Below are 25,171 nucleotides of genomic sequence, written 5' to 3' on the forward strand. Positions count from 1 at the left end.
GGAACATGAAGTTACTGATCAAAATAGTGAATATTAACGGGAACATGAAATTACTTATCACAATATTGAATATTAACGGGAACATGAAGTTATTGATCACACTATTGAATATTAACGGGAACCTGAAGTTACGGATTAAAATATTGAATATTAACAGGAACATGAAGTTACTGGTCACAATATTGAATATTAATGGGAACCTGAAGTTACTGATTAAAATATTTAATATTAACATGGACATGCAGTTACTAATCAAAATATTGAATATTAACGGAAACATGAAGTTACTGATCAAAATATTTTGAAGTTAACGGGAACGAAGTTCTTGAGCAAAATATTAAATATTAACAGAAACATGAAGTTGTTGATCAAAATATTGAATATTAATTAAGAGAACATGATGTTACAAAAGGCTGTTTAGACAAACTTTAGTTTTGGTGCTTTCAATTTTATTTTTAATTTTTTTAGACACAATTTAATGTTAATTATTCTTATTTTTTTCCACAAAATATTAATTAATTTTATTATACATTTTTTCTATTAAAAATATACATTTAAAACAAATGCGTGTCCCGTACCAGAATCCGTGCACACGTCCAGGTTTGTTACTAGTTTATTTTCTTAGTGCATGCATAAAATTTTTAAGTGAACGTCATTTTAAAACAGATGAAGCTTATATGTCCGTCTCGACTAATAAAAAGAAAATGATTCTTCATCCATGGTCTTATTATTAGCACACACAAAAATTGTACACGTTAAAAAAAAAAGTTTTGTTGAATTTATTGTGTAAATTTTATTTTGAATAAAAGAAGTGAAATATATGAGGAATTATATTTAAATTGTCATGAAATTAACCAAAACAATATAGAGATGAAGGAGAGATGAAGGAGAGAAGGAGAAGAGGAAAAGTAATATTGTATTATCATCTTTCAAGTAGATAGCTTTACATTGAAAAGTGGTCTCTATTTATAGGATATTAGGAAGGTGAAAAATTATAACCTTACTATACCACTTAATAGGGAATATGAAGATGAAAGATAAGAATATATATGGACATCCACAATAATATTTATTCATAACACTCCCCCCTTGAATGTGCATTGAGGATATGCCTCGTTAAAACCTTACTAGAGAAAATTCAGTGGGAAAAATCAATTATGAAACTAAAATTATTTATATCTATAAACAATTAAATATATAAAAATCACTTTTATGTATTCAAAATGATTTCCATATATTTCAAATGTGAAACCAAACATAAATTATTTAATATGAATATACCTAAATAGCTGATTAGAATAAATTTAAATAGAAAATAGTTGCCTTCAAAATAAAACATATGAAAAGAGGAAACTGAACTACGAAAAAAACAAAGCAATATGAAGACGAGTTGATGACATAAGTTTAAATGGCTAACAACCTAGTAAATTTATTAAATTTATCTTCATTTTAGAGGAGCAACAGTGGCGGCGGGTGGCGAGAGCAACAGTTCAGTGAAAATTAATTTTTGTGAGTTATGGTTTCGACTTTATGTCTTTTGGAGTTTGGTTCTAGATATGTGTTTTGATGAAAGGAAAGAAACGTAAATAAAGATGGAGAATGGTTGGACCAATACGAAATTTGAGCTTAACGATGTGTTCAATAAAAGATTTAGAGCTTAATTATTGTCATTGATTCGATTCATTAGTTTGGCGATTTCTAAAAACTAAAATCAAGAATCGAACTAAACCATGCCAGTTTTCATTGGTTCGGTTCGGTTTTGGAACCGAATAATGATACAAAAACATATCATATGTTTTAACTCGATTCAAATGTGTTTTGATTTCGATTTTATGTATATTTGTAGTACTATGCTTGTAGTATGTGCTTATTGCAAGTATTTAGGAGTTGGAGGCTTATGTGCGATAAAATGCTGAGAAACGCCAAAAACGGGAAGATATTGCAAGCTTTCTACTATCATGACGGTCACTTTAATGTCCTTACGGTCGTCAACACCTCAGGGGAGTCAACCTGTTAGCGAAAATTCAACGAAACAAAGAAGAAAAGCTTGAGCCATGTCACAGTTGGTTCGTCAGTAAGAAGACGATCGTCATGGTCATGATGGACACAATGTCAGCAACGAGACGCCCGTCATGACGCTGCAGTCCAATTTTTTCGCCCTCAACTCAGAATTTAATTTCCCACCTCCTCCAATTTCTCCATCACTTTAGCACAACTTTAATAACTTCCAGTACGAGTATTATTGATATATATGTGTAAATACATAGTATATTATTTCATTCTTTTCTCTACTTGTATATAGTTAAGATAAGTAGCTTAGCTGACATAGTTTAATTGGTCACTGTATACCTGTATATAAACTCTTATCCACTTCTGTATCAATTAAGTGAGAATAATACTTTTCTTCTTCATCTTCTTGTTCAATGAGCTCTCTCTCTCAACTGTATGTGTGTGTTCTGTTATTTCAGTTACACCATTTATGCATAGTTAATATGGTCTCAGAGCTCACACAGCTCTGGTAGCCATTGTTGATCACGATCCAGCTCCTTCGTCTTTCCCTTTCTTCTTCCACATCTTGCTCGATCGCGTTTCTCTTCTTGTTTCTTGTTTGTCTTCAATGGCTTACCAAAATTACGCCGATTTCACAACGAATCCCTGCAAATCCGTTCTATCTACACCCAAACGAGAATCCAGCACTCGTTCTCGTTACGCCGGCACTCACTGATAAGAACTACCACACCTGGGCTCGATCTATGCAGATAGCCCTAATCTCCAAGAACAAGGAGAAATTCATTGATGGAACTCTTACGAAGCCACCAGTTAGGGGTGTGCATGGATCAATAACCAAACCAAATTGAACCATATATATGGTTTGGTTTGGATCTTAAAACTATTTTATTAAAACCGGTTTATTTTTTTAAAACCGATTTACATATGGTTTGGTTCGGTTCTAAACCGATTTTTTACAAAAACCAATTTTAACAAAAAAACCAGTTTTAAACCGGTTCTCTCAAAACCAGTTTTTATTTTCTTTTAAAAAACCAGTTTTATAAAAAAAACCAGTTTAAAACCAGTTTTTTTTTAAAAAAAAAAAACAATTTTAAAACCAAATTTATATCAAAAAAATGGTTTTATTTTTTTAACCGTCCTTTTATTTTAACTTAAACAAACAAATGTCCAATATAAGTGACCATAAGAATAAAGATGACAACAATGAAAATATTTCACTTGGCAGAAGGAAACAAAAAACAAGTGAACCTTAACAGCCACGAAACAAATTCAAACTATATAGTAGGCTATCAAGTGTACCAATGAGGAATAAGGACACCGGCTATACATAATCTAAGCAAACATAGTTGTCGTTTGTTTTCATCCCACAACTCCATGCCATTTGTGTCCTTAATCTCATCGACCTATGTCTTCTTCTGTCTCTCACAAACAAAAACACGTACACAACTCTTCATATTTATATATCTCTCTCTATACTTCAACATTAACATGTTCAACAAAAACCAATGGCATTGGTGATGATGCTTCCTCAAACAAATGATTCACATGATACAACAATTATCAAACTTGAATCAGCATATTCTGATTTAGAATTACTTCTTCAATCATCATAACAAATAGAACAAAACATCGAAACAATGGATACAAGGTTTGATCTTTTACAAGGATCAATCACAACAGCCTCAAGAAGAATCAACCCTATACAATCTTTGTCCATGTCAAGAAAAGCACTTGATACAAGAATCAACAGAGCTATTTCACCAGCTCTTTCTCTTCTCGAAACGTTCAAACTCGCGGAATCGCTTCAAAAAAATCTCCTTAATCATTCTTCATATTTAGAACAATGGACCTTTCCTTATAAATTTTCATATTTGTAGTAACTCCCAACAACTAGTGTCTTCAAAAAAAGAAATTGACAGCAGTGTGTGAATTCTATTTATGCTACCAAATTTCATAATTCGTACATTACATGTATTAATGATAGTTTGTGGATGCAATTGGTAGTTGTCTTAGTTTAATAAGCTAAAAGTTGTTTCTACTTCACAACTAGAGATTAAAGTTGCTGCTACTTAACAATGGGTTTTGCTTGTTGCTGCTAGAGTTAAAACTGTGCACAGTGGATCACACTAGTGAAAACTACCAATTTTAGATGGTAATGAATTCTGCAGAATAAAAGCCTTTCCACATTCAGTACATACAAAAGAGTCTAAGTTGAAAAAAGATGGAATCAGGGAGAAAATTATAGCAGTGATTGTCCATAAAAAAAGCTCACGTTTTAAAGCAGTTTTCCCCTTAAGTTTTGTTTGGGATAAGTCTAAGTTTTTTGCTTTCTTATGGTATTGCTTTTCAAAAGAGTTGCAATACCAACCTTTCATAGCCATTGGGAAAGAAACATTTTACTATACTTTTTCTCATTGTTCAAATAAGCACTTACAAATAAGCTATTCCTATTACACAAAATAAAATAAACTCAAATCATTTTCAACAGTAATATAAAAAGATTCCTATACACTATAAACCTCCGGTACTTTACACTTCACAACAAACTAAATCACCATAAAAACAAAAACTTTCAATGGCCAAATACAAAATAATAACTGCATCATATATTTATAGTTTATAGCTAGATAAACAATGAATGCATAGTATGAAATTTATCTTGACATCAGTCTCAAAGAATGGTTAGCGAAGGATCACACTCTCAGAGAAAATAAGTTTTAAGATGGAATAGGCTTAAAGAAACTCTCAGATTCAAACAAGTGCCTAAGTCATTTTCACAGATTTCCACAAACGATGCGACCAACGGTTTAGCAAAATACAAACATGTCAAAGTAATCGATGGTCTCCTGGATATAGGAAACAATGGAAAGCTTTCCTCACAATGGTTAAGGCTAAGCCAATCCAACAAAAAATTGTGTACCACAAAGAACTTCTATTAGTATTTACTAACAACCTATGTTTCATGCATACACTAAGAGTTTACGTTTGAAAATTCATACCTGCCTTGTCACTCTTATTGAAAAAGAAAGGGAAAAATTAATTTTTCAAAAATTTCCACTCAATGCCACTTTCATGCATGTTGCTCCATTGTTGGTATTCTCATTGTCTTGCCTGAGCTTTCCATTATGCTGTGGAACTACTCATTCTAAACTGGGGATAAATAACAAAAATAAAAGCATAAAATTGAAAAGTGCAAAAGAGTAAATCCACCCCCAAACTTGAATTAAACATTGACCTCAATGTTTCAGAACAAGCCCGGGGAGGTTGACTCACAAGGGGTATTGCCATATCAATTGATTCTTCCTAGCTTTCACCAGAAAGGTCCCCTTATTATTTCCTGAAATAAAAATAAACAAAACAAAATAAAAAATAAAACATTAGAAGTGTGGGTTACCTCCCACGAGGCGCCTCGTTTAACGTCACATGGCTTGACGGTTCATGGTTGAATAATCAACCATTGTCTCTTTTTCTTGGTACTTTTTTTACCAATGTGAAGCCCCAAAAGTATTAAAAGTTTGCTTGTTTGGTTTCTTCATCCTTAATTCTTACCACTTCAACTCGCGATCTCTCTTCCTTCATTTGTTTTTTTTCTCTCCTCAAGAGAGATAACCTCCTTATCCGTTAATTTCTTCGTCGGTGAGAACCTATTCTTGATGACTTTGACACATTTTTGCTTTAACTCTAGACCTTCTAAGAATGGGATGGTGATTTGCAAACGGCTAAACATCTCCATTGGCCGAAAGTAATGACTCTCATTCCCTTCTATATTAGGAACTTGTAGAGGAAGGAATTCCAATGAGATTTTATGCTTCTTTGCATTACAACTCTTCTTCAACTCTAAGTCCACCATATTCTCTTTTGAAAAAGTTTCAACTTTTGAAGTTTCTAACTCATTCACGACTTCTTTGATTATATCCTCTTTTTTTGTTCCTTCGACTAACACATCATCTACTTTTTTAGGAGGTCTTGGATAAGGTAGCTTCATTGAGAGCTCATACTCAACTTCTACATTTTTCTTGATGTTTACATACTCTATATTATCCTTTTCAACAACATCTTCCTTGTCATCCACTTCCTCCTCCACTCTCTTATTTCCAACATCCTCACCAATCACTTTTACACTCCTTATAGAAGTAGTATTGCAAGTTTCTACACAAGTCGTAGGGTTTTAAAAAGTTGAGACTTGACTTACGTTTTGCTCAGTTAAGAAGTTGGGAAGTTGAACATCTTGAGGTTCCCGGTTTTGTTGAATGGCTAAAGAGAATTGCATGAATTGATTCATGGTTTCCTCTAACTCAGAGGGTCCTCTTTGATAACCTTGATTATAGTGTGAAAGCCTTTGTTGTTGATATTCATGGTTAGCCATATGATACTCCATCGCATCTTCCGGTGTGCACCATCCGATATCATGGAATTCATTAACTTGAGGTGTGAACTGTGACGCACTTTGAAGGAGATGCGCCATTTGTTGAGTTAGGATCTCGTTTTGAGCATGAATCGCGGCATTTATATTTGGGTACAACATTCCGACAAACAAAAATCTACAAAACTAGCAAACAACTGAAATAACAAGATAAAAAAATAATAATAATAAAAAATCAAAATTAACAGACTATTGCAATGCGTGCAATATTGACACAGTCCCCGGCAACGGCGCCAATTTGTTGAAAGTATTTTGGGTAAATATTTTCTAATATCGTATCCACAGAGACTGAGTTAATTTTTCTGTCGTTCTATAGTCGAATTATAATGAGTAGTGAAAATTCTTGGTTTTGATTGTTTAATCTCAAATTGCAAATAACAGAATAAGTATTAAATGGCTAAAAGCTTAAAGAACGAATAACAATGGTGATGAATATGTTGAGTTCTAGGGTTCATCAACCTATTCATATGCAATAATCAATTAATCCACAGGTGAACATTATCTAAGTTATTATCTTCATTCATCCTCAAAATTGTTATTATGTCTAATGATCAATTTAGAAACACCTCCACCAATATGATATTCGATCTCTCAGAATAACTATAAAGATAAAGGGAATTAACCACGATGATTTATGAAAACTTCTTCAAAATCTCATCTCTGAGTAGTAATCAACAAGTCAATATAAGAACCTAGGGCAAAAGTATAAACCCTATCTCTCGATTGATAGTTTAACAATGATGTAAAATAAAAGCAAGGTTCTTTATTGATAATAAAACTTAAACAATTGTTCACAGGAATTAATCAAAGTAATTGCATCTTCATAGGTTAACTACTACCTTAAACTCAACACAATGGGGTTTAGCTCTCCATAGACACGAAGAACACACAAAACTTCATAGAGGGATTCATCTTCATCAAGGGAATGTCTTCAATTGATGTTAAATTCTCCGTCGGATGTTGTTTTCTGCCCTGGAATAGGATTGCTCTCTGAATTTCGCTCACCAAAGATCTCATTCTTATGAGGATTAGGGCTTCTATTTATAATAATTTCCCTTATTAACGAAGCTACCGCGGCTCGGCACAGATTGGCGAGGCGCAAGCCAAAGTCAGAAGTGATGGCGCGTCTCGCCCCTAATCACCGCGGCTCGGCCTCTGCTTCATCCTCCTTCTTTGTGATTTCTCTTCTCCAGAACCTCTACGCCTTTGTGTTTCTTCGTCTTTTACTTTTCAACTTTAAAATCTGCACAAATAACACCCAAAGTGATGCAAGTCGCTCTACAATTAGCATCGAGCCTCTAAAGTTCGATTCTAACCATAAAATCCTTAAAACTCACAAGATATGTTCAACTTAAGATCAAACGGTAGTTATTTTAACACATGGAAACACTACTAATTCACTCCTAACACTGGCCCCACAGGCGCTGCTAAAGGCCCACTTTAGCCAGCGCTTTTTTCTTAAAAGCGTTGTTAAAGCCCCCCTTTAGGCAGCGCTTTTCTGAACAAAATTTTTAAAGAGCTTTTAGGCATCGCTTCTCTTTTAAAGCGCTGTCTAATGTCCACGAAATTTTTAAATGCATCTATTTAAAAAAGGCTTGCCCCAGGTTTTCACCACATTTTGCACCTGTATATACCATTACAAATTTCATATATAAACAATAAAAAAAACTCTATTTTTCAGAGCTAAGATGCTAAGAATATATATATATATATATATATATATATATATATATATATATATATATATATATATATATATATATATATATATACACGAATAAACTTTGTATTTTTTATATGCTAAGATGCTAAGAATATATTAATAAACAACAACAAAATTACATCCAATTCAATGAAAACAATTTCATCATCCAAAACATTGTTATTTTTTACACAAGTCAAAAGGATGCTAAATATCTACTTTTTCTTCTTGCCAGCAATTGTAACCTTTTTACCCTTCAATATCCATGCATCAAACCATTACAATCACAAAACAGAATAACAGAAAACCAAAAACAAAAGAATATAAAGTTGAAAAACATTCTACATTAGTGTCCATAAAACCATTCTACATTTGCCACGAATGTATTTCAAACGGCCTACATATCACTAAATAATCTATGTAGATAAATCAAATATTGCAACATGCACTTGGCTATACTCAAAATTCTGATCAATTATAGTAAGATTTCAATATACCTATTCAACTTTCAACTCAATCCTGAATTGACACCAATCCTCCTTAAGTTCATCCAACTTAGATCTTGAGTAAGTAGCACACTTGAAGTCATCAAAGTACTACAAAATAATATAACATGGTATGTTTAAGTTAAAACTATTTAATTATATGTGAAATATGTGTTAAATATTAAAATAACTCTTAAGTTAGAAATCCATACCTTGGACGGAATCTCTATTTGATTCAAAAGAAGAATTTCTTTCATAAATCGCAACATGTAAAAACCGCAATCTACTTCATTACACTGCTCAGGACACTACACATGGAAAGAAAATATGGATAAGGCCTAAGTTTTATCACGTATCATCACTATTTATATAATCAAAATTGTGATAATTAATTAATATACCTCCACTCGAATCCACGTGATGTTGTTGGCTTTACTCTTTGGTACTTGACTTCCTCTCTGTGCTCGAAAATCTTGTATAACGCTAATAAAACATAAACACATAATTTAGAACAATTCACATAAATAAATAAATAAATATACACACGAATATTTAGAACAATCTCACTTACGTATCAACCAACTCCTTCATAGCTTCGTATGTACTAATTAGATCATTGTGTAAGGAATACAGAAAATATACAACTTCTCTGATAGGATTAATCGCGACCAAAAACCAATGTCCACTGTAAGGCAAAACAAATGTGAGATGAAAACTTTCTACACAATGTCAAAATATGAAAAATTATAATAGATGGATTTAGAATTAAATTCTAACTCGTTGCCAGTATTAAACGGTAAAAAGAACAACTTTTATGAATTTATGCTGGCCATAAAACGGTTTAGTACATACGCCATGACTTCATCCGGTTTAGATATGATTAACCCTAAGTTGGTATTGAAGGGAGCTAAGAAAGCGAATCTTTGCCTCAATCCACTCGGGTGCATCAATTTTTCATACAAAAACCTTAAATAAAAGACCTCATTAACATTTGAAATGAGTAAATGAATTGTTCATTTAATTAAACAAATTAGATCGGATATACCTTATGTATGTATCAATAATACCGAGGCCTAATTGCGTATGTTCAAAAATTTGTTCAAAATCCTCCATACCAATTGTTTCTTGATACTCAATACCAAACAAATCTTCCTCCATAGGTACAAGATAGGTGTTTCCTTGCGGAATATCAGAGAGTTGTAAAAATGTGAAAAGGCACGACCTAAACTTATTGGGAGTAGGTTTTTTCTTAGCTGCGGTCTTCTTAGGAACAACCTTTTTAGGCTTCTTACCCTTACTGACATCTTCAATCTCTTTAGCATGCATCTAAAGATCATATAATTAGTTAGGTGAAATATAAAATCACGAATTAACATTTTTCATGCATAAATATCATATAATTGTGATGTACCTCTTTCATTGATGCAACTGACTCGATTTTCTGCGGAAGCTCCTTGTCTTTTGCTTTGGATTTTGTTGGAGTCTAATTAACATAACCATGTAAAAACAAATGTACGTAAAATGCGCGTAAAAACTTTGAATACTCAAAGATTCATATATATGGTTTTAAGCATACCTCATCATCTACACTAATGAGGCTTGACGGCCATGCAACAAACGAACCTATTGCATCTCCCACCAATGTGGCATCCGAAACATCGTCAGGATGCAGTAATAACGCATCCTTCTCTAAAGCAGTGTCAACCGATACTTTCAAACAGCCAGTAGGGAGCGGTCTAGTGTGAAGTAACTCTCCCAAAGTGTTATGCACTTTTCCCTTGCCAACCATCCAATAAGTCGGTGACGATAAGTAGAGTTGGCAAGGTGAAATGCCCTAAAACCAATAATAAATTTCAAATTGTTATTGTGTTTATATTTCAATTAAATAAATTAAGCTACTTTAATTTCATAATAATATATATAATTACCTCTGAAAGATTCGGTTGAAAATTACAACCGATACTACCTTTGTCACTAGTAGCTTTACAACCCGAAGCTTGCTCTCTTAATTCTTTTTCCCTTTTCAATTCGCGGACTTCAGCTTGTAGTGCATACAAGGTTTCCTGCAGTTCTCTATTTCTAGGAGCCTTCTGTTTTTTCATCTTCAAGGATGTAGGAGTGATTCCAAATCCCTTACCCCTCACTCGACCAGAATATTCAGGAATATCTAATGCGCGGCTAAGTATGCTCCTGCAATCATTGCTTTCATCTGGAGATATAGACTGAGATAGAGTCTCCTGAAATTCATATGAATATTCAAAATTTGTCTTAATAATATGTTACTAAACTTTTGATTTAATTAAAGAAATAATGCTATACTTACGCATTTTTCAAAAACTTTTTCAACATCTTCTTTGACAACTCCATCCTTTCCTACACGGGCTTCCTTCCACAAAACATGTGGTGGAACAGATGTTTCAGGACCACTCTCCCTTGTTAACTACACATTAAGCCAAATAATATGATCAAATATAACTCACGATGAACAAGTATAACATTGAAATTTATAGATACTTACAATAGACTGTTCTAAGCGTCCATATCCCATACGCCCTTTTCTGTATGGATATAGGGGACCTGATGCTCTTTGCCGATTTGTTTCACTTCTACTCCGAAAATTTGGGTTTTTTCGTTTTGCTTTAAACGTTACCCATTCTTCACGTGAAATCAAACTGCTATATCTTTCTGGATAATCTGCATCAACAAAATTTTTATTCGCATCCATAAGATATCTCCTAGTTAAAAAAGTCCTAAACCCTCTTAGTAGTCTTCCGGCCAATTTAAGACAATTTTTTCTTCTATTATCCTCCAAGTTGTTGAAACTCCTCTACGAAAAACATACACAGTGCGTTAGTACAAGTAATTTAAAGACGTAATCATCATTAAAAACAAATAACATCACATATGGTACCTGTATCTCAATCCAAAGTTTGTCTTTAGCTTTTCCCAAATTTGTATCTCTCCAATCATCACAAGTAATTGGAATTGCATTCCTTACGAGTGTACCAATAAAACTTGTAATCTTTGAACCGTTAGGCTCAATTAGTAGGCCACTTTCGCTCCAATGCGCATCTAAAAGTATGCTTCGGTCTCTATCTCGAATGACTCTCTTCATAAGTGTTATTCCTCTTCTAATTTCTGCTTCCTGATCAACAATGTTCTCATGATATCCATCATCAATAGTATCATCTTGTGGTTGATCCTCGTTACTAGCCATCTAATTAACCTATAATAAAGAAAAACATAATCAATTGACACTCATAGACACTCATAAAATTCCATAATCAATTGAATATAAAACATAAAATTATTACATCATAAGATTATACTGTACACAATAATTTATTGATTAACACATTCAGACATACTAGTAACACTCACATAGTTACATTATCAAATATTATCATATAGTAATCACAGGATAACACGATGAACAATGAAAATAAAACAAAAAAATAAGTACTAAATATCACTCACACAGCAGAACACGAACCAAATATGCATATAAATTACAGACACATATACAAATAACTATAAAAACACGTGACACATTATATAAATTTATTGACAATGACATAATATATAATATTTTATGATATTACTTCTTTCACTAACATCTATCTCTTTTCTTGGTTGAAATACGAATTACTTGTTTCTTAGAAATGCGGACGTCAGAGTTGATCCCAATTCCCTCATCATGATCCTTTCTGATATATGATTCATCTGTTATACTATTCTCATCTTGATCATTCTGTCTAACACTTGACTGATTCTCAACATCAATATCACCTTGATCTACACCAGTATCATCAACCACTTTGTTAGATAAAAGCACTATAGACCATTTCGTACTCGTCGGGTCAGTGACATAAAACACCTGTTTAGCTTGAGATGCTAGAATAAAAGGCTCGTCTTTGTACCCCACCCTAGTAAGATCAACTTGCAGAAATATTGACTTATCCATTCGTATGCCACTACTATTTACCCACTTGCAACCAAAGATAAGAATCTTAAACTTCTCGTAATCAAACACCCAAATGTGCTCAATAACCCCAAAATATGACAGATTTGCATATTTGGGGTTTAAGTCCTTCATACTTGATATGTGCATTACTTCAGCTAGCACGGTGACACCACTATTTTGCATAGTACTTTTATCATCTTGTTCTTTGGTATAAAATGTGTATCCATTTATTGCGTATGCGCTGTGAGAAAACACATGCAAACTTGGACCATATGCCAAACATCTCAACCTTTCTGTTATTGAAGCGGGATCTGAAGAGCGCTTTGAATAAATATGATCCTTAAGCCATTGTATAAAACTTTGATTGTGCTCTCGTACTTTCCAATTTTCATTGCTGTTATGATTTAACCCTCGGAGTACAACCTTGTGCATTTCAACATATGACTCAACCTCACTGTCATTGGGCATAACATACAAATGCACTTGCTCCCGTTCATCCCTTGATACTGTCACAATTTCATTTCCAATTAATTTTTTACCTTCCTTTTTTTCAAAAATATGAGTTTTGGGGAGCCCAACGGATTGAACATTGGATAAATATTCAGTACAAAACTCAACCGCTTCTTCAACAATGTATCGTTCAACAATACAACCCTCTGGGCGACTCCGGTTTTTCACGTACCCTTTTAATATTTTCATATAACGTTCAGCAGGGTACATCCATCTCATATAAGCTGGTCCACATAACTGTGTCTCTTTCACAAGATGAACAACTAGATGTACCATTATGTCAAAAAAAGAGGGAGGAAAATACATCTAAAGCTCACACAAGGTAATAACTATTTCTTTTTGCAGTGTTGGTAAGACCTCAGGATCGATCATCTTACTACAGATTGACCTAAAGAAAAAACACAATTTAGTTATGGCACTTCTTACTTTTTCTGGCAAAATGGAACGTATACCTATTGGTAGAAAATGCTCCATTATAACATGGCAATCATGTGTCTTTAAACTCTTCAACTTGAGGTCTTTCATAGACACGAGCCTTCTAATATCTGAAGAGTATCCTTCTGGAACTTTTACTTCACTTAGAAACTTGCACAATATTTTTTTCTCCTTTCTAGATAGAGTAAAAGCAGCAGGTGGTAGATATGTTCGTCTTCCTTTCTTCACTGGTCCCAATTCAGTTCTTATTCCCATCTTTAACATGTCCTCCCTTGCATTAACGCCATCCTTAGACTTTCCTTTTATATTGAGTAACGTACCAATAACACTTTCGAATACATTTTTTTTCAATTTTTTATCCATGGAATTATCACTAATTAAGGTAAACAAAAACACTATAATTATTCACGCAACTATTTCAAAAGAACATAAATAAACGAGTCGGTAATGTTGAATTTGAACTTGACTTACCAAAGAAAGTCAGGGGTTATTGGTGCCGACGACGGATGAAACTATTAGAGAACAATAAACAAAAACACTATAATTAATTGAAGAGAAAAAACATTGGAAAATGGAACACCACACAAAATTGTTTTACACCACACAATATGAAACTATTAGAGAACTATTCAAGTGAAATTATTAGAGTTAAAATTGTTTTATTTTATAATCTTTGATTTATTTTATAAGTATTTAAATATATTATGCAGTAGGATTCTTAACCTTAGGTGTTAGGGAAAACCCACTATTCTTTATGAAAATCAGAAAAACCACGTGTATCCATTGACCACACACTTCATTCCACTTTGTTTTAAAATATTAGAATCTAATGTTAACAAACAGATATTCATGCATTGTATTAAGATAATGACAAAATACACACCTAATCTAATCCTAAAAATAGACATTCATGCATTGTATTGCATGGTTTAAGAAGTTAGTACAAAATTATTATTTTTAATTTTTTAAACAATAATTTAAAGGCACTTGAGACTCTAATCATAATTTCAAATTAGTTCATCTATTTTGTTTTATTATCCATATGTTTTCTTGGTTTCTCCATAGCAACACTAGTTGCAATAAACAATATGTATTCAATTAGATCTAGCTATTGTTTTATTTGGAAATATGCAGCATTATATACTCTTCTTGATTCCTTCATCATAACCTAATCTCTTAAAAGTTGAAGAAAGATTTGACTCTTGAATTTTTCTAAAACCTTTTCATATATACACTACAATTTAGACTCTGTTCAAATTAACTAAACAATTTCAATGAATCTACATCTCTAATATGATAAAAGACAAGCTACTCAAAATAGAGAGATCCAAATAACAGAACACATCATTCTACAACTTCTAAAGCAATTAGAAGACATATAATAGTATATAGAATTAAGATGCCAGTGTAAAAGCATTAAGAGTTAAAGTGAAACAATGAAGAGCTCTTAAGTTGAAAACAAGCACTGCATAGACAAGAAAATTAGATCCAAACACAGGCAGATTCAGTTAGCAGATAAACACAAGGTTTTGAATAAGCTATGAGCAGGATCTCGGCCTCAAAATTAAGGTTTTTTTTAACTATTCACAATATCAAGGATTGAGAATGTGGCCAAAATCAAAAACCTATCACAATATCATTCATAATATTTATTTCAAGTTGTATTCCACTAACCTATCAAAAAATCATTCCTAACAGCTTGTATATCAGAATTATAATTAAACTACAATATCATATAAAACCATTTTCTCTAAAATATCATACTAAGAATTAAATATCAAAATAAATTTATATCTTATTGACCTAATAACTAATTGTTCGTTTTTCTATATAATCATATCATTTTACATTCATATATTCATAAAGAAATAAGTCTTTAGTAAACTTCAGGCTCCTATCAGATTTTTATAAATGTCAAACTCAAACATAAAAATAAATCTACCAACATATTACAGACCAAACCAAGTAAATATACTACCATATTACACACAAAACCAAATAAATCTACTAACTAATAACAGACCAAACCTTAAATTCATTGATAGATCAGACTTAGTACATGTAAACAAACTTATAACTATCTTCAGTGATGTTTTATTAGTTTATATACAACATCACCTCCTAAATCCTAAAACCGCTCTTCCGTGTTAATATTTGAAAGAAGCTTGAAAGCATAAACCTTGAATAACTGTACAACATAGCCTCCATAAGTAACCTAAACAGGACACCCAGTCTCCTTCATTCCAAGCACAGCCATCTTTGTGCTTTATACGTATAGTACATACAAATTACTAGGATACTATCGAGTATTAACTATCAAACCAATGCCTAGGACAAACAGACAATCCGGATTTGGATAATTCCTATAAGATACCTAAGATCCGAACCATTCATAACCGCGAAATCAAATATCTCGTTTCTAACAACAACAACAACAACAAAAATTGGGCAACGAACACACATAAGTAAAAGAGAGGTGAAGAAAATTACGAGTAGGTGCCGACGACGGGGTAACCAAGAGAAGAGCGCTGATCCAATTTTTAGAGACCTTGTGAATTTAGGGCTTTGTATGAATGTCATCGAGTGAATGCTGTCGAGTGTGTTAAAGTTGAGAGGGGCAGCGGAGCACGGAGCTGCGTGAGGGAGAACACTGTTTTTTGGGTGTTTAGGGTTTTTTTTTGCGTGAGGGAGAAGAGGAAACAAATCTGGGAGATTATCGTATACAGTCTCCGTGTTTTATTTTTTATTTCACTTATAGCAGTGCTTTTGTATGAAAGCGCTGTGTAAAATCCTTTTTGGCGTAGTGAGGTCGCTTTTGGTACTTTCCAAAGACAGCAGTAATGCCCTGTTGTCGTTGATAAACTTCCTCTCCAGTTAAGGGCTTTGGAGCAACACCATGCTTTTGTTCCCCATTGAAAGCTTTCTGAAATCTACGATATGGATGATAATGATTTATAAATTTTCGATGCCCGAGATAAACAATCTTCTTTCCTTTTTCAAGTTGATGGTAACTTGTGTCTTTTTCACATATAGGACACGCTTTATGCCCTTTAACTTTTTATCCAAACAAATTTCCATATGCCAGAAAATTATTGATGGTGCAAAACAACATGGCACGCATATTGAACTGTTCACCAGAATCCGCATCAAAAACATCCACCCCTTCCTCCCCAACACTTTTAAATCATCAATCAGTGGACTTAGATAAACATCTATGTCATTTCCTGGTTGTTTTGGGCCCGAAATCATCATCGATAACATAATATATTTACGCTTCATGCACAACCTAGGAGATAAGTTGTAAATCATCAGAAGAACAGGCCAAGAAGAATGGTTAGTATTTAGATTACCAAACAGATTCATTCCATCAGTAGAAAGTCCAAGTCTAAGGTTTCTCGACTCTTTGCCAAAATTTGGAAACAAAGAATCTATTTTCTTCCATTGCAAATAATCAGCTACATGGCGAATTTGTCCATCGCATTTTCTTTCTTCTGCATGTCATCTAAGATTCTTTGCGTCGTCTGCATTAGCGATTAATCTCTTGACCCTTGAAATGATCGGTAGGTACCATACCACTTTCGCGGGAGGACCCTTTTTCACCTCCTCATCATCACTAGATTCACCATGTCTCTTTTTGTAGCGTGACGCCTTGCACTTCGGACAATGGTTATAGTTTACATACTCTTTTCTGTATAATATGCAATCATTAGGGCATTCATGTATCTTTTCATACTCCAAACTTATCGAACACAATATTTTCTTCGCCTCATAATAACGACTTGGCAGTACGTCACCTTCTAGAAGCATTTGTGTCAATAATTCAAGCAATTCGGTTAAACTTTTGTCAGTCCACCAGTTATTTGCCTTCAGATTAAACAATTTTAACACGGCTGAAAAACGTGTAAAATTTGTGCATCCCGGGTACAAAGGTGTATCCTTGTCATTGCATAAACTATCATACGCATGTGCCCTCTTAAAGGAATCTTGTCCAATATCACGCATCATGTCTTCCAGACGATCATCCATTTCTACACTAACATTATCTCTTTGGGACACATTTGACTTTGCTACTACTTCACCGTGCCATATCCATTGTGTATAACTTTGACAAATCCCTACACAAATTAGATGATTCATGATTTCTTTCTTACTAAGTTTTGGTTCTTGATTTGCACAACGAACACATGGACAGAGAAAAAGCATTACTTTTAGGAGGAGGAAGATCTTTTTTAGCATTACTTTCAGCAAACTGTATAAATTCCATCACTCCATGTTCGTACTCAGCATTTAATCGATTAGCTCTCATCCAACTACGATCCATACCTATGTTCCGAAATTAATGCATAAATAATTAAATCATTATGAGGTTGACATTAAAAATTTGTCCAAAAGGCGGGGGTGCAGACATTATTTCTAATAAATCATTAGTTCAATTTAAATAAACAATTTTTCTAAATGATAAAGTTGCGAAAGTTATCACACCTAAAATAGAAAGTGCTATGTTGCCTCAACAACGTAAACTTAAGAACAACTAAAATATTGGTGAAATTTGTATGAACTCAAAATTTGTACATTCCATTAACTTTGAATGAGGGACAACACTTTAGGCTCACTCAAGTAGTCTTTTAACACTTAAAATCAATTCTAAGTATAGTTTATATATAATATTCATTTTGTAGCCTATATAAAAAAAATAACAGTAATAAATAATCATAGATAAGAAGAATCACCCTTCTAATCATGCATTAATTTTTCCTATAAGGCATAATCATGTTTGAAACACGTTTAAACACTAAATTAAAATATAATTCTTTTGTTGGAGTTCAACGATTATTGATTTAAGAATCTAGAATTTCATACGATCTTACAAGGAATACCTCTTCATTTCATATAGTAAAGGAACACCAATTTTTTAAAAATAAAGGAATACTATTTTTAACAATACGTACAGGACCTTGTTTGTTTTAAGTGATTTTTTTTTTAATTTCAAAAAATTAGTTAGCCATTGTCTTTCAACTACAAGAAAAACAGAAGCAGAATGATTAGGTTTTATTCTAGCACTCAAAAACCCTTTCTTGAATAAGAAGAGATGGAGACTATCAAACGGTAGCGTTACAGTGTATAATAGGAATAGAAATATATATCATGCCAACAAACGGTATGGTCTTTCCCAAGTCCAACTCAAGATATACTTAAAAAGTGAACACTTTACAGGAATGAAGCTTACCGGTGAGGAAGTCTGGCCGCGGAGGAGGAACGCTAACCGCGGAGACGGACCTGTGCGGAGGAGGAAGGCTGGCCGCAGAGCGAAATCGATGAGAGGCAGACGGCGGTTGCGGCAGTCGAACTCGGTGAGAGGCGGACGGCGGTCGCGGGTTGGTCGGGCGGTCGCGGGTTCGGCAGAGAGAGGTTTGAAACGTGTGATGAAAGAAGAAAAAAGGAATGTCTTAGTTTTAGTGGAAAGGGGGCTAGGGTTTTAGTGGAAAAAAGGCCTTTCCCGTCGGTTTTGTACATGGGCCGATGTAACAGCGAGTACCAATTAAGGGCACCTCTCCCATCAGTGCATATATGGGCCGATGTAAAAGACCAATTAGCACACTTTTCCCATCGGTGCATATGTGGACCAATGTAAAAGCCTACGTAGCCCTTTCCCATCGATTATTTTTAGCACCGGTGTAAAAGCATTTATAACCCATTTTCATTTTAAATACAAGTTTGCCACCGCGTTATTTTTCCCATCAGTGGAGTTAAATGTCTGATGTAAAATCACTAAATCAATTTTTTTCACATCAATTTGTTATAAAATCTAATGTAAAATCCTTTGACAAATATTTTTCACATCAGTTATCTTGATACCTGATGTAAAATATTGAAACCAAATGTCTTATTTTTAGTAGTGATCGTCCTACTCAAAGTTATCAATGTGTGTGAGATTATTGGGCGCCAAGTCAAATTGGAATGTTCCTGATCAGTGTTTGGAATTCTTTTTAAAAATGATGTTGGACTCAACTGCAATGAAATACAACTTGCCTACAACTTTTTATGATGCAAAGAAGTTGGTGTCAAAGTTGGGTTTAAGAGTAAGAAAGATTGATTGTTAAATTAATGGTTGCATGTTGTTTTATGACAATGAGTTTGGTACGCAAGATGGATTGTTGGAGGAATGTAAGTTTTGTATGAGTCCAAGATATAAATTTTGCAGTAGAGCCATTAACAGTAATCAAGCTAGTGTAGCAGTAAAGTCCATGTTTTATCTTCCGATAATACCAAGGTTAAAAAGAATATTTACTTCAATGCACAGTGCAAGTCAAATGACATGGCATCATAGAAACAAAATAAGTCCAAGCACTATGCGACATCCATCTGATGGCGAAGCATGGAAGAACTTTGATCAAATATATCCTGATTTTGCCGCAGAACCTAGAAATGTCAGGCTTGGATTATGCTCAGATGGTTTTGCTCCATATGTCCAAAAGTCCGGAAGTGCGTATTCATGTTGGCCAGTTATTGTAACCCCTTACAACCTCCTTTCTGATATGTGCATGACAAAACCATACATGTTTTTGACGTGCGTCATTCCAGGATCTTCGAATCCAAAAGCCGGAATTAATGTGTACTTACAACCTTTAATCGACGATTTGAAGAGGTTGTGGATTAGAGAATGGACTTATGATATATCCCGTAAACAAAACTTCTATGTGAGCTGTTTTGATGTGGACCATTAACGACTTTCCAGCATATGGCATGTTGTCTGGTTGGGGTACACATTGCAAAATGGGTTGTCCATATTGTATGGGACACACCAAGGCGTTTACGTTGGATAAAGGGGGGAAAAGCTCGTGGTTTGACTGTCACCGCAGATTTCTACCAAAAAATCATCCATATAGAAGAAACAAGACAAATTTCAAAAAAGACGAACGAGTAACATATTTGCCTCCTCCTCAATTGTCATCAGGTGCTGTATGGGTCCAAGTTTATGAACTACCAAAATTCATAGATACTAGAAAGGCATGTAGAATTGAAGGATATGGGGTCGAACACAATTGGACAAAAAAGTATATTTTGGAACATCTCGTATTGGAAAGATAATTTGTTACGCCATAATCTTGATGTTATGCATATTGAGAAGAATTTTTTTGATAATGTATTGAACACAGTGATGGATGTTAAAGACAAAGCAAGATATAATGAGAAGGCTTGACAATATATGAAAATTTTTATGTAATCGAAAAGAGTTGGAGTTCAAGCCTCAACCTAATGGAAAATTATTAAAACCGAATGCTTGTTTCAGTCTGAGCTCCCAAGAAGCTAAAGCGGTTTATCGATGGTTAAAAGACTTGAGTATTCCCGGCGGATATTCTTCAAATTTAGAAAGGTATGCCGATCCTAACACTAGGAAGTTGCATTGTATGAAAAGTCATTTGCTATATTTTTATGAAACAATTGCTACCAATTGCGTTCAGTTCTCTACCCAAACATGTCCTTAATCCACTAACTGAAATTAGTCAATTTTTTAGAGTGGATGACATCATTAAGTTAGACCGAAATATTCCAGTCATTCTCAATAAGTTGGAACAAGTATTTCTGCCTAATTTTTTTGAGTCCATGGAACATCTACCTGTGCTTCTTGCCTTTGAAGCTTATCTTGGAGGACCTGTTTAATATAGGTGGAGGTATCCGATTGAAAGGTTCATGGGTGATTCAAAGCGATTAGTGAAAAATAAAGCTGAGTTGAAGGATCAATATGTGCATATTACTTATATCGAGAAATATCACATTTTTGTAGTCACTATTTCAACCACTTGATGTTAACTCCAAGAATCATACGAAATCCTGTAAATGTTAATGAAAGAAGTCAATTTAGTTTATCAGTCTTTGGGTTTCCAGGTCGTCCATTTGGAAAGAAGGGTGTGCATTGGTTGACCCAACAAGAAATGCAATCCGCACATGTTCATGTCTTGATCAACTGCGTTAAAGTTAAACCATATCTTTAGTAAGTATACCCTAGCTTTTAATTTTCTTTACAATCATAAAACTTATTACCTTGAAACGTATGCTACTGATCTTTCAAGATAATAAGTTTTAGGATTGTAAAGAAAATTAAATGTTAAAGTATACTTACTCAAGATATGGTTTAACTTCAACGTAGTTGATCAAGACATGAACATGTGCGAAGTGCATTTCTTGTTGGGTCAGCCAATGCACACCATTCTTTCCAGATTGACGACCTAGAAGCCCGAAGAATGATAAGGTAAATTGACTTTTTTTCATTAACATTTACAGGATTTCGTATGATTCTTGGAGTTAACATCAAGTGGTTGAAATAATGACTGCAAAAATTGATGTTTCTCGATGCAAGTAATGTGCACATATTGATCCTTGAACTCTAGATTTTGTTTTCATTGATCGCTTTGAATCACCTATGAACCTTTCAAACGGATACATCCATCTATATTGACAGGTACTCCAAGATAAGATTCGTATGCAAGATGTACGGGTAGATGTTCTAGGGAGTCAAAAAAGCTAGGCCGAAATACTTGTTCCAACTTATAGAGAATGACTGGAATATTTCAGTCCAACTTAATTATGTAATCCACTCTTAACAATGACGCACAAATATCTCTAAAATTCGATTAATTTCAGTTAGTGGATTAAGCACATGTTTAGATAGAGAACCGAACGCAATTGGTAGCAATTGTTCCATAAAAACATGGAAATCGTGACTTTTCATACCATGCAACTTTCAAGTGTTAGCATCGGCACACCTTGCTAAATTTGAAGAATATACGTCGGGAATTCTCAAATCTTTTAACCATCGACAAACCGCTTCAGCTTCTTGGGAGGTCAGGCTGAAACAGGCCTTCAATTTTAATATTTTTTTCATTCGGTTGAGGCTTCAAATCCAATTCTTTTCGATTACATCAAATTTTCATATATTGTCAAGCCTTCTCATTATCTTTTGTTTTGTCTTTAACATCCATCACTGTGTTCAATACATTATAAAAAAAATTCTTCTCAATATGCATAACATCAAGATTATGGCGCAATAAATTATCTTTCCAATACAGGAGGTCCCAAAATATACTTCTTTTTGTCGAATTGCGTTCAACTCCATATCCTTCAATTCTACATGTTTTGCCAGTATCTGTGAATTTTGGTAGTTCACAAACTTGGTCACATATAGCACCTGGTGACAATCGAGGCGGAGGCAAATCTGTTACCCTTTCGTCTTTTTTGAAATTTCTCTTGTTTCTTCTATATGAATGATTTATTGGTAAGAATCTGCGGTGACAGTCAAACCACGAGCTTTTTCTCCCCTTTATCCAACGTAAACGCCTTGGTGTATTCCATACAATGCGGACGATCCATTTTGCCATGTGTACCCCAACCAGACAACATGTCTAGAAAATCGTTAATGGTCCACATCAAGGCAGCTCGCATATTAAAATTTAGTGATATACAATAATTAATTTAAATTAAATAATGAATAAAATATAGCCGCGTAAGTTTCACGTTGGAAACAGCAATATCTCAGTTGCCTCTTGAAAATTAAACAACTTAGCAAGACAACTAAAGAAGACATGGCTAACAGTTTGTCACAATCTGTAAACTCCATATACCATATGGAACAATATGCATATGCAATTTAAGATGATGCCATATTGCCATATCCCTAAAAAAACAAGGACCTAATATGTGGAAAATAATTGATTATAACTTATTAAGCTAACAATTAAAGACCGGAAGTATCCAATGCAAATTGAGGTTGCGAGGTGAGATGGAAACTATAACCAGTTCGTGCATTCATATTATAAATATTCAGTTTTTCCTTAGAACATAAATTTATATAGTGAAGGTAAGCTATAGAAACTATAATAAACTCTTTAAACATCACAAAAAGAACAGGAAAGACATAAACTTAATATGATTGCAATAAGGATTTTAAAAAACGGTCCGCGACCGCGAAAACGTCCGCGACAAAACAGATTTTGTAAGTGCCGATACCGATACGTTATTACCGTTTTTTATATTAAAGAACAAATTATGGTTAGTTTACACTGCCACGACCGCAATCATACATGTACCGATCGAAATTGCAAAAATCTTTACGCGATCGCGACGCAACCGTTACCGCTTTTTAAAACCCTATATATGATTGTAGTGTTTTATTTTTATGTAAGTATTTACACAATCAAATAAATCATAATCAAAAGCCTTTTAGAAGTATAAACATCATACCTTATATTTTAATCAAAGAAATCATAGTTGATATAATTGCAAACGTTTGAGTCTTGTCAAAATAATCAGAAGCCATTGTCTTAAAAACTTCTACAGTTTGAAATCTTCAACAATTGCACTAAAAAAGGAAAAGTAATCACATGTTAGTGAATGTGTCAATAATGAAAAATAAAATCAGTCTTTAAGATCAAACTAAAAATCAACTCAACAGAAAGATATTTGGATTTCAATTCAAAATCTTGTAAATATAAAGTTGGAAGAAAAAGAGAAGAGCATAGATGAAAGTTTACCTTAATATATGAAGGAGTGAATTATGCAGAAAAGCAAGTGGGAGAGCTTAGATCTAGAATCAATTATTGGTGAATTCTTATTTACCCAACTCAAAAAGATGGGTAAGGTTACCTTTAGTGTAAAATGTATTGAAAACATCAAAAAATTATTCTATATAATAAATGATTAGATACATAAAAATTAAATGGTGTCATCTGATTGGTGGAAGGTACACTACCCATCTTTTTGTGATGGGTAGAGAAGTTCTTCCCTCAATTATTTAGCTTATTTTGTTGTGCTCCTTCCTTCGGTCACTCATACTATTTAATATGTGGTTGGTGAGAGTGTATTTACATTAGCCAGTGGTTGGTGCTATTTGCTGATTTATTCAAACTGATGGAATCTTTCAGCTTTATTACGGTTCCCTTTCCCTATTCATTCACATGCTTATTTAATATGTCTGTGTTGTGGCAGACATATGTTTTGTTCTTCTCATTATGATTCCCTTTCGTCTCTTTCGAAAATTTATTCAATTTTTTAATGCATGCATACAAATCCTATGTGACGTTCGTTTTACAACAGATGAAGTGCATAAAGGCATGTCTCTAGAGACGCTAGTAAAAAAAATATTCTTTAATCATTGTCTCCTTATCTATTGTCTTTCTATTAAAATCGAACTATTTGAAAATTTCATGTTTAAATTTTTGATTAAATGTTTAAATTTATTTATTTATTTATATTTTATAAACAAGAAGGCCAAAGCTCAAAGACAAAAAAAACTACACTACTACCATTTTAGAGATAGCTAAACAAATAGAATCTTTGTAAAGAATACCCTTCAGGAAATCAAGAGCTTCTTTATAAAATTTGCAAGACTATTCTACGCCATGCTTTAACCGTATTTACTTGGCAATTAATATTGCTGATGTGTCATCACATAACATTTTGTTACATTATTTATTTATTTTAATCATTTTTTACTTTAATTGCTCCACTAATGCAGCATTTTAAACATCAACCCTATCTCCTTCTATTTACTACACGTTCATGCATTTATTAGGAATTAGAAAAGACACTTTTCAAATGCACACAATCACAACTTTTCATATCCATTTAGTTCTTCCAATAAAAAG

General features: G+C 33.5%; 1 protein-coding gene and 1 pseudogene across 2 annotated transcripts; both read right to left on the reverse strand.

Moving 5' to 3' along the window:
- Positions 1-8,239: 8,239 nt before the first annotated feature.
- LOC131645003 (uncharacterized) lies at positions 8,240-24,366 on the reverse strand. Of its 2 annotated transcripts, XM_058915650.1 has the most exons (14): positions 24,059-24,366; positions 23,769-23,886; positions 11,532-11,846; positions 11,139-11,447; positions 10,944-11,060; positions 10,549-10,857; positions 10,197-10,454; positions 10,032-10,103; positions 9,666-9,946; positions 9,473-9,586; positions 9,192-9,305; positions 9,022-9,103; positions 8,833-8,928; positions 8,240-8,731 (listed from the first exon to the last, which is right to left on the reverse strand). In XM_058915650.1, exons 3-14 carry the CDS (start codon positions 11,835-11,837, stop codon positions 8,633-8,635), a joined length of 2,157 nt encoding a protein of 718 aa, XP_058771633.1. In that variant the 5' UTR covers positions 11,838-11,846; positions 23,769-23,886; positions 24,059-24,366; the 3' UTR covers positions 8,240-8,632. The 2 variants fall into 2 exon arrangements, with proteins under 2 accessions (XP_058771633.1, XP_058771634.1); XM_058915651.1 differs by lacking the exons at positions 23,769-23,886; positions 24,059-24,366 and adding an exon at positions 18,757-21,479.
- On the reverse strand, positions 15,388-18,023 carry LOC131645004 (uncharacterized; annotated as a pseudogene).
- Positions 24,367-25,171: the final 805 nt, after the last annotated feature.

This window comes from Vicia villosa, linkage group LG1, assembly GCF_029867415.1.
Source record: "Vicia villosa cultivar HV-30 ecotype Madison, WI linkage group LG1, Vvil1.0, whole genome shotgun sequence".
NCBI lineage: Eukaryota > Viridiplantae > Streptophyta > Magnoliopsida > Fabales > Fabaceae > Vicia > Vicia villosa.

Coding starts and splice junctions, on each gene's coding strand:
- LOC131645003 (XM_058915650.1), bottom strand. CDS start 11,837: ATGGCTAGTAACGAGGATCAACCACAAGATGATACTATTGATGATGGA. Junction 9,306..9,472: donor AAACCGGATGAAGTCATGGC/GTATGTACTAAA, acceptor TTTGCCTTACAG/TGGACATTGGTTTTTGGTCG. Junction 8,929..9,021: donor TCACGTGGATTCGAGTGGAG/GTATATTAATTA, acceptor TTCCATGTGTAG/TGTCCTGAGCAGTGTAATGA.